This window comes from Lineus longissimus, chromosome 8 (assembly GCF_910592395.1).
Source record: "Lineus longissimus chromosome 8, tnLinLong1.2, whole genome shotgun sequence".
NCBI classification, from domain to species: Eukaryota; Metazoa; Nemertea; class Pilidiophora; order Heteronemertea; family Lineidae; genus Lineus; species Lineus longissimus.
This window is the reverse complement of record NC_088315.1, coordinates 7,124,819-7,135,893: the sequence shown is the minus strand read 5'-3', so window position 1 is coordinate 7,135,893 and position 11,075 is coordinate 7,124,819. Positions and strand designations below refer to the sequence as shown.

General features: G+C 38.8%; 2 protein-coding genes across 3 annotated transcripts in view; one reads left to right on the top strand and one right to left on the bottom strand.

Annotated features, from left to right (window-relative positions):
- Positions 1-860: 860 nt before the first annotated feature.
- LOC135493028 (uncharacterized) overlaps positions 861-11,075 on the bottom strand; it is a 51,581-nt gene continuing 41,366 nt past the window's right edge. Inside the window, exon 7 of the mRNA XM_064779778.1 lies at positions 861-2,412. Within this exon, the coding sequence (XP_064635848.1) occupies positions 1,989-2,412 (424 nt within the window). The 3' untranslated portion in view covers positions 861-1,988. The remainder of the gene's footprint in view (positions 2,413-11,075) is intronic.
- Positions 3,815-11,075, top strand: part of LOC135493029 (tumor protein p53-inducible protein 11-like) — a 176,264-nt gene continuing 169,003 nt past the window's right edge. Inside the window, exon 1 of one of the 2 annotated variants that reach the window (XM_064779783.1) lies at positions 3,815-4,005. The gene's annotated coding sequence lies outside the window, so the exon portion shown is untranslated. Of the gene's footprint in view, positions 4,006-10,464; positions 10,546-11,075 lie in introns of those variants that run through there. The other variant, XM_064779782.1, reaches the window with a different exon arrangement.

Sequence of the window (11,075 nt, the reverse complement as noted above, 5' to 3'; positions counted from 1 at the left end):
ATCGGATCCATAGTCCCTTTAACATCTTAAAATTGCCCCGCCTACTTAGAACAAGTCCGCATGTCTGCTGAAAGTGAAATAACTGAAGATACTAGATAAGAAGTCAACTTTTTCCGATTTGTGTCACTACTTTCAAGATTATACGGCTGCCATTCTGGAGAAATGAGGTATGTAGCCTATGTTACATGTATCTTTTTGGTTTGGGACAGTTACTGCTGAAGGTTGGAGAAAAGTGGTAGGGTGACTGCTGTAGGTCTAGTCTCTGCATTGCCAGATGCCATCATAATGATGATGTGTTGTTTTGAATAAACTTGTAGGTCCATGCACATGCCTAGACATTGCCATAGCCAGGCCTTCTTTTAGCCTAGGGTGGGGGTCACTGTATGTTTATGCAGAGTTGTAGTAGGATGTCAGGACTTCCCTTTGCGTTATCAGTATCCTCTTGGCAAATAGGACTAGATCCACTGCTCATACATGTGCTGGAGGAGCAGATCCAGGGAGAAAAACACTAGGTTGGAACGATCAAGGACTCAGCCAGACTTATGTGATAGGTTTTGGCTAAACCTCAGGAGTCCTATCATGCATGTTTATAGTATATATAGGCCCAAACAACTTTCAAAGTTCCGAGTCCTGGGCCAGGTTTCATGCTTTCAAGACACTTTTCGAGTGTTGACCGTGACCTGGCAGATCCAACTCCTTGAATGGAGGGTTTGCTGATAGCCATCAGCTGTGCCCTAGGTGGTGTTCTTAGCTTCTTCCCAGCAGAATTTCCATCCGTTCATCCGTTCATCCTCCATCTTTTCATCTTTTCATCTGGGACATGATCTGCTGGGAACAGAAAAGTGCACAAAAAGTAAATGTACTCATTTTGAGATATAATTTATTTCACATCTTTTCTCACTATATATACAAATAAGTATTTACATAAGAAGCATTTGGCATGACGAATATAGAGAGATATGCACAAAGTGTGGAAATTGAGATTTGAAATGAAAGTTTGAAAAGGTTTGGTTGACTCAGAACTTGAGAAATCATTTGGTGGTGGCACTTGCAGATATATACCAACGTGATTGAAAGGACTTGATACAATGCTTGTTGACACTACCAGGGAAGCATCTTGACTACCAGGGAAACATCCTGACTATTTCTTAAAGACAAGATCACATGACAGTTTGGAGAAACAGAAAGCTTGTGAAGGTAAGTCTTTAAAAATAGCCAGAGTTATCAAGTTATCATATGTCTGATTCTTTTGATGACTTAATAATATAACAAGGTTAACAAAAAAAACTAAGGCATATGCTTGTCGTTGTGTAGGATGAACTTTCTATTTATCAAATTCCAGTGCACTTGAAAAAATGTCTAGAAAGAATTTCATTCTATGCAATGTTACCTTCATTTTCAGATCACCTTTCTTAGGGTAAGTTTTGTGGATTAATTGCACCATTAGGGTGCCCCCCCCCATCCATGCTGATTATTCACGTAAGTAGTTAAATTTCTCAGCTTAGGAATTAATATTTGCCATTATTATGTCATGGTTTTTGAATTGCTCTCAATTGTTTTATGCTGCTTCATGCTGCATTGTTCTCTTCGATATCATAATTGACTGGTCTTTGAACTGAAATTATTGAATATTCGTTTTCTTGATTATTTCTCAGCGGGTGCTTTGTATCTGCTTCTTTTACAGACTTCAGAACCCAAAATCAATGGCAAGAAATTAATCAACAAACAAGTTTTTTAAACTATTGGCTTTATGAAAGTTAAAAGAAAACTTTAAAGCCTGCATTGGAACTGCCGCACATGCTTTACCTTAAACAGAGTTGGTATTTCATCGTTTTTCATGCAGCAGAAAAAGTTGGTGATGGGGGTTTCTTACAGCGGCGTTTTTTCTCAGTGAGTGACATTGACAAAAATGCTTGTGGTCTAGAGATAAGAGATTATCTTGCCCTTTTAAATGCATAAATTATTTTGTCCCTACAAATCTTGCAACTTTATCGTTTCCTGCAACTTTCAATCCAGTCACTCACTTCGTATAACCTTTCATTAAAATATGTCATGAATTGCCGATGATAGTGAATGTTGCGTAGTCTGTGCAGCATCGGCTCGTGTTGGGCTGCAAATGAGATCAACGTTTCCTGCGGAGAATTACTGGTCGTTAAACGCCGAATATTATCCATAGTCGACTTTCGAAATATGCATATTGACTGGAGCATTGTCTTATGAAAGTCGATAAATTTTTTCGCCGACGGCCGTGGCTTGTGTGGATACATAAGCTCGTAACCATCAAAGAGACCACTTTCATTGTCAAAGAGCCATAAGCTGCTTGTCTCTGGCGATCGGCGCAGGTTCCGAATCTTTTCATGCATCACCTTTGGGTTCTTGTTTTGGTCTGCACCATCTTGCATGCTGGCAACTCTGCAATGAGACAAATTGAAAATGGTTAGAGTATTTCATCATTTATTTGCTCCAAAACCAGTGGTTTTTAACTTGAAGTTTTACATCGGTAAGTTCTGCTTTTCACTGAAGACCTATCATATTCATAATTTTTCTGCAAGAAAGAAAATTAACCAGACAATCAAATATTGTCTTTGTAGAACGCATTTTGGTCAATAAGCCAATAAGCTAATTGGCTACAGTATAAAGCTACTTGTACTCTTTTCTGTCATTTCATGCTTTTCCTGTTATTCACCATGTTTCCCTTTTGAAATTTTGATAAAAAGCAATAATTCAATTTGTTAGTTTAAGAAATGAATAAAATGTATTTTATCAACCATTCTAATATTCAATTGTTGACAAAATGGCCATTGACTGAGACAATTAATTCTAACTTTGCACATTTCTAAAAAATTAAGAACACCACATTCATACGCAGACATGATTAGATCGATTATTAGATGTCATGAACATCATTCTCAACATTAATCCACGCTCTACGTAAATCTGGCAGCCCCTAGCTACAATTATTTTATGATTTCTATTTGAATATTGCTGAAAGTCATCCATTATTGTATTCTATTTTTGGAGTTTCCATTTTGATTGTCATCAAAAATGATTTTGTTATCCATCTGGAAAAATAGATGCGAGTTCCTCAAATGAGATATGTTCATTGCAGCGACATGCGATGATTATTGCAGTGCTCGTTGCAGGGTCTCCCACTTTACAACAGCAACCTAGCGCTGCGATAGCCAATTTTCTCCAAACTATTGATCTTTTTGTCTGATCGCCTCACCGAGGCCTGGGCTATTAAATGAAACTGTGCGACCCAGGCAAAGGAGATTTTTGTCTCATGTGATAAATAGTGCAGGTTGCAGTGACTAAATTTGCTCATTTGTGAGTTGCTTTAGTCATTGTTGATATGATAGTTTGTTCAGTGGTGCTTTGCTGACTATCATAATTGTTTTAAAAGAAATTACCCCTTAAAGGCCTACGCCGTGTGAAGGTGGGTTGTATATTAATACCAAACTTCTTATATCGTGCTCCCACATATTCCTTTGTCAATACGCTGACTTCCCTTGGGACACAAGTTTTTATTTCCGTTAACAGAAATATGCACTGTCGAATATAGAGTTTTACTAATTAGAGTTTTCATCACGAAGACCGAAATTAGCCAGTTGATGTTATTGAAGCATGGCCCTGGGTATGAGAGTCACTGTTAATAAAAATAGCCGTGCAAATTTGTAAGTTGTATTATAGACTTGACTTTTGACTATCCATCTACTTGACTGCAAGTTTAGCTATAGTTGGCTTTCATGGCAACCTGCCTCCCTGTCGGCTACATCGCTCCTTTTGAGTATTGCACCTAACATCCCTATTAAAGTATGGAAGTCTTATTGGTTGCTCCCGAGTTACAATCTCTCAGCAACATTGCAGTCCTCTTATGGTCAGTGCCTAGTCTTACCATTCATGCGACATTGTGACATTCTCATCCTAATTAATCAAGCTAATAGCGACATCTATTCAAGTGAATGTAATGTAATCATTTTCGGAGTACTCGAGGATTAATCCAATGTAAGATGTATTACTCTACTTTGTCTCGTGTTGATGTTGCTCTTTTGTTTGTGACGTTCGTCTCTTTCGGCTGTTTTTGTATCATCTCTCAGCATACTGCATCAGTGTCCAGTTGCACTACAGAACTAGATATTCAGTATCGTCATACATCGTACATCAGATCAAGGCTTCATAAATTTCTACATGCTATTATGTTACTTGCAAACTTTATGTTATTGAGTTGTTTTCTTTTTGGTAACACCGAGAATTCACGACTTCCCCATTCACTTAAGAGCATTCCACCATCAGAAAGTGTGAACATTTGTGCATGCCACATTGGTTGGACCCCTGTTGGATTCTTCCAGTGAATCTGTCTTTGGCCAAAGAAAGGAGACTATTTCAAGCTACTGTCCACCTTGAAGCACTGGGTCATTTGTTTGCCTTGGAATTGCCAACAGGTGCATGTACAAGGAACCTTGATCTTGTTACCATTGCTCAAAGTCGCTGGGACCAAAAGGCAGCGATTCGGTTCAGAAGTCTAACCCACGACTTCCTCATTATGAACCCCAAGTCACTGATCTTCCTATCTCATGAGCAAATCCAACTTGGCATTCTAAACCTTTTTTCTTGACTTCCTCTGGACTTAAATGTTGTTTGGTATTAGATCTTCAGTTCCTTGGGCATGATAACATTGTGATAAAAAAAACCTTGAATCTGTTTGAAACTCTTGTACACTGCAATTCTTACTGGGTAATTAGTGCATGTTCTCTTGTCTTGTGAGTTGGATTTTAATTATTCCATTTCCATGACGTTCTTTGTGCTGGTAAATCTGATTATGTTGTTGATTTGATAAAAATGGATGAAACCAACATTGGTTCTCGCTGTGATGAAAAATGTTGCGGAACAATAACGTTCATCTTCTCATTTGTCATCATGTCATCATTCGCAAAAGTGTTTACCTTTAGTTTTGTACATATCATAACAGTAACTGTTTCCTTAGCAGAAAAGGAATCACAGTTCACTTCATGAGCGAGGAATAACAAAATATCTTTTTTGATAGTGGAATGATCAAGGAGTATGCATATCAATTGTATTAGCTTTCAGAAGCAAGCAAGATTTCATGCGATTATGTTGTGGGCAGATCGCGTTGTAATTTCAACATAACAGTGATAATACACGCTGCACTTCCTGCAGACACTCAAGATCCGGATGACACTGATTTATGACATTAATGACGTCAGTGTCTCTGTAAGTTAACATTCTTCAATTGAATACTAAACAGCTTATCCAGCATGAGATTATGCTATAATATGATACGAGCTGTTCAGTTTCTATGGACTCCCAAGTTGCCTGGTAACACTTCTGTAGTCCTTTTGTTGTTGATTATCGCTGTGTTTTTATGTTGTCTTGAGATCCCAGCTTGAGAGAGGTTTTTGAAATGTAATAGCTTTCGAATTGTCTTGAGATGAGCTTTGAAATTATAATGGTTTTCAAGTTATCTTGAGATGGGGTTTAAAGATTGTAAATGTTTTCAAGATATCACTGGCTTTGTTTTAGATTGTCGCCTGGCTTTCAAGTGTAACGGTTTAGATGAGCTTTCGATTGTAACTTCACCAAAATTTTCCAATCAGAATCCAGGGGTGCTGAAAACCTCTAGACTCTGATCTTTTGCTGGACCGGACAAAGAGCCGACTATGACCTTTAAGTACCAGCGGGATGTGATTCCTGAGATGCAGATGAGTGATTATCCTTGCCACACTCTAAATGAGTTGCAACTTGTGATCACAACAAAGTCAATACGTTGAAGTTTAATTAGACGTGTTCTTGTCATTGACTTCATCACTCATTCTTTAATTTAGAACCCTGACAAGGTAATTTCTCACAAAGACCCAAGTTTAACAGTGATTGATTGCTGTATAAATGTAGTATAGACATCTATTTTCAATCCAACGATTTGGTTCAGATATCAAAGTGGAATTTGTGATAAGATCAAGGTAGTGTTTATCCGGAGTTCAATCCATAATTAGTTAAGTCAATCGATATATAATTATTTTAGGTCCCTTTATACATTTGTGTATCGTGCATTTTAGGAATTAGATAGCCATCTATCATAAATATATATGTACTGCTTCTTTCTTCAAAACTCATCTGGTAAACATATCATGTTAACCTTTTAAAAGGTGAAGACTAGCCTTCGTGACTCTGCCATCTGTGAATGTAGTTTTTCTGACCAAATGACAGAACACATCCTGGAGGACCATTCCTTGATCAACCGAGGGGAAGCCTGGCCATGCAGTGAAAAACTATGGGGAACAGAAGCAGGGCTTGTCAAAATGCCAGTTTCCCGAACAACAATGAGAAATTTTAATCAGTCGCACACAGAACAAGAATCTACATTGTCAATAACAGATGATTATGAAAGTAAAGGATTCGATAAAATTAGCTGATAAATACCTGGTAGTTTTTTAAAACTCACTCTATGTCTGAACCCCCCCCCCCCCCCACCCCCCTCCAGACTAGTGTATTGAACATACGTGTTTGGCTTCTCCATCAAAAAGTCGTCTGCTGGTAAATACAGCCTTAAAGGTCAAGTCTGCAGGTGATGAGGCTGAATGATTGTGCTATTATTACCTCTAGTTTTAAATTATCATGTTGAATTAAACCATTGCCAAAAACAAAGTTAACTAGCCTTATTTCATCTGTTGTTCTCCATACCTGCGCATTAGGGTTACATAGTGTCAAAAGTTTAAAGTAATAATGCTTGTTCTATTTTTCATCAAAGTTCTCTCCCTTTAAAAAGATCAGAAGTACCATCCGAAGGTTAGAGAAATACCTGCATTATGTTGGTTGGAACTGACACATCAAAGAAGTAACCTTTTCCTGCCTCAGAAATGGAAAGAAAATTGTTTGGTTGGGCAAGGTCGGAACCTGTTGTTATGGACAACAAGTGATTTTCTGTGCTCTGAATTAGACTAAAAGCATGACTAAGGCGTGACTGCATTGGAAAACTATGCATTGTGTTCTTAATTTCAGGCACAGATCCAGGGAGCGTTTGCACTGGTCGTGTGCTGACCTTATTTGAGAAAATTGTTTGACTAACCATGTGTTTTGAGAAATTGACTTACAGTTGACATAAAAAACTTTTTGTGAGGTGCCCCCTCAGTCTCAGACTGCTGACCCTGCCCCTAGGTTTCGCCCTGGCTTCTCACCAAAGCAGATCTTGGTCGTTAAAATTTAATGAAGTATCCCTGTGCTCTGCACTATTAACCGGCAGGTGAAATATCTCCATTGAATGTCGATTGCCAAGGATTGAACTTCGGGCTGCCACTGCCATCAATCTCCTACTCAGCATGCTATGCCTGTCTCTAGAATGCCACTGGGTTGGCCCTGGGCCCTTATCCATGTGATGCAGCGATAGGCAGAAGATAAATCAGAGTGGATGAGGAAAATGATGCGCATACTGATTTCTTGGAACTGTGAAGTGGTTGTGTAACAGTGTATGGATGAAACATGAATCACTTTAGTCTTTAGGCCTACTCTGCCAACCTCATTAGGGATTGTGCTATCAGTTGAACTATCTATCAGATGCATCTTATTAAATTTCATGAGGCACCATTTTAAAACCCTTTTGAAAGCATTTCGCAAACTGTGTCTATTTTACAGTGAAAATGAGATCGTTATCTCCTTGGACAAGGACAAGGACAGAATGAATGACATTTAATGCTCTTACAAATATTGCTGCTAATGGATACAGCATGCTGAGTTTCCTTACACAGTGGTAATCGGATCCAAAGCATTGGCATGATATGACTGTACAGAATCAGATTCAGTCACTGTTACTTGTTAATGCCTCTTTAAGTCAACAGAAGAGTTGATTTTCCGTAACCTATCCTAGCTTATCTCAGCTTATTGAAAAATGGTAGGAACTAACAATAATTGCCATCTAAAGTTATTCTAAGTACTAACTTTAGGCAATTAGTCACAAGTGAATGATAGTTGAAATATCATGAAGTATCATACATAATGCTTATGGTAAGGCTGTATCAATTGGTGCATTTGGAATTATTATTTTTCTTGTCTACAGTGTACTTCCAGTTGCATTTGTTAGGATTTGCACTTGGGATTGTTTAGGACGAACTTTTAAATCAACTGAACCAATGTCTATGGCTAGCTATTTGCACTCTTCTATGCAAGCTCAATTGAATTTTGGTTTTGTCAGTTCAGGGTGGTTCATGCACTGCTAGTGCTACAGCAGAGATACCGCTTTTTATAATGGGATACAACAAACTTTGTGAGAGCAATCGACATTGCCATTGATAGGCAAAATTGATCACTTTGACAGATTTGGAGTCTGCTCCTTCATGATAAACTTGTCATCCGTCAATCAATTCTTGATTAATTTGACATCGGTATTTTCTCTGCAATGTTATTGTGGGGTGGTTTCAGTTTAAGAAGATGTGTTCATTCATGTTTTCAGTCCCTTTCACGAAATTGGTTCCTTTCATGGTTGACAATTGAAAAACTGTTGGAGGTGACCCTAAACTCAACTTCAATAACATGACCACCCCGGTGATGCGACCATTCAACCTCGGTCCCATGAGTGGTTGTGTTTCCGGGGTTCCACTGTATTTGCTTCATCCTCTTACAGAATTGACAATAAAACTGGTTGCTAATAACATCAATTGATCATGTTCAGATCTCACTTGCTACATGGGTGGTCCTGGTGTTGAAAGTTACGCTTCGGGTAATATTGATAGTGTTTGATGAAATGGGGTGAGATAGCCCTAGGTGAGAGGTGTCACAAAGTCATTGCACCAGGAACATTTCATTCCATGGTAATCAAAGAGCTCATTAGGAAGTTTCAATGTTCTTACAGGAGGTTGATGTCTGAAATCAACAGTACCAGTACCTGGTTAAAATAATTGGAGAGCTATCTCCTGTCAGAAAGTGTTGTCACCTTTAGAAGGTTCTAATATTGCGGTGACCCCATTATTTTGATTACGATGGTAAAAAATGAGGTGAATGATAAATCTTATTTTTTTGCCTACTTGATTTCATAAATCAGGTGACAGTAACTATATTTGTTACCATGGTTATGCATATGTCAAACATAAACAACTAATTTCTGCCTTGCAGCGCAATGTCTCCGATGGTGTCCTTCGTTATGAGGGTTCGTCTACCCTAAGGTTGGTTAATGTCCATTTCGCCTGTTAAGGCTCTACCTGGATGCAGTAGATTCTTGCTGCCAAGGCAGATGAGTGAAATCTTACCAAATCTGTCATGTTGAGTTAGGCTTTGTGGTGTTTTACTTATGGGGCCAACAGAGTAAAGGGCATAATTACCAAGCTGGCAGCTGCCAGTCACCTTCCACTCTACCATCAAATGGCACATAAATTGGAAAAAAATCTTAACTCTTGTCTAAATTCTAACCCTCTTCCAAATTTGATCCTGAAATTTCTATCAGCAACAAGCATATTAATTGGTTCCTTCCCTGGAGCGCATGATAGGATGATTGGTAGTCATGTACCGGCATCAATTGTCTTTCAAAGCAAAGCATTCCTCTAGCAGTCAATGGAGGGGTTTGGTGTAGATAAACTAGACTTTGACAGCTCTGTCAGGAATAAGCCTGTTAATTGGTTGTTTCTATTCTAAGCCGAGTAGGATGAAAGAGTGCATACTGACAATGATTGTCTTCCAAGGAAATTCCTTTTTTGATTGATGCTATTTTGATTGCACTGGGAGTGCAATTCATTAATCCATACTTGCTCGGGTGAAACTCCAAAGGAGGAGAGGTATTCAATTTACGTGTATGACTTTTAAGGCATTTGGTGTGCCATGATACCAAGCTTTGCTGCACAATGAGATCAGGAAGCTTTAAAAAAACACTTTTTGAGTTCTGTGTTATGAAAGCAACATGCCTGTTAGAGCATATGGCTCTTCTGGTTGCTGTGTTGGTAGTTTACCGATCAAAGGCTGTTGGAGTGGCATAGTGGAATCATCAGCGCTTGTAACCTCTGAAATCCCATGTTCGATTCCCGGTTGGTCCCAGTACACTCGAGTAATACAGAGAGCAATAAATCTCTTCCACAGCGTAGGTTTCCTCTGGGGTCTCTGGTTTCCTCCTACTTTATTGGTTTTCTAATCATTGATGAAGACAGAAAATCAAACAAAACCAAACTCCCAAAACTAGTGACAAATCACACCATATTGTTTCAATCTGTATTGGTGCATATTCGGATGGGGAAGGCAGAGGCAACTTCCTCTTAAACCCTCATAAAATACCCATTTGCATTGTCCTAATGAGAACAGCTGCAGAACGAAGGGGTCAGGGCTATCGTATCATATGTAAGGCAGCCCACCACCAGTAACGCAATATTTGTAGCAAGATTGTCACATCACCATGATATCATCTTTCAGGATGCGTACTGATGGAAGCTGATTAGGCCAGAAGTGTGTGGCGCTAAGTGACATTACAAGATCGTCTTCTGGTTTTATATTAGGGAGTACTTAGTTAGATTAATCTGGACAAAGATTGTCTGAAGAAGGTGACCAACGGCTGAGGTAGGTGTGGTCCATTCAACTTTTGCCCGATCCATGCCCTGTTCATTACCAGATGGCCTAAGATTACGCCTACCAGATCCATTGTCAAAAGAAGTGGTCGACATTTTGATAATTTGGAGACAAAATGCTTAAATGCAAAGCAAATAACCCGATCTTTGTCCCTCCTTATATAGGGAACAAGTCTTAATTTACATGTTTATTTCAATTGGTTTATTTCGTAATCGTACATTGGGTATATGAACATCTACATTGCAATTGTGGATGGTCACTCTTTTACCGTTTGTCAAGTATTGGAGCAATGGTATGAAGATTAGCAAATCTGAAAGTAGCTGAAGAACGTTATCTTCACAATGGTTAACCTGCTGACCTTTCATTTCTTCAAAAGCCATACACATCTCGCATTGATGTCCATTGCAGCTGCTTCCTTCAGCATGTCTTTGACCACACAGCAAAATTAAGACAGGAGATATCAGCTCCTGGGTTCTGCACACAATTATATCTGCTGTAGGTTTTGTATACACGCCTCTGAG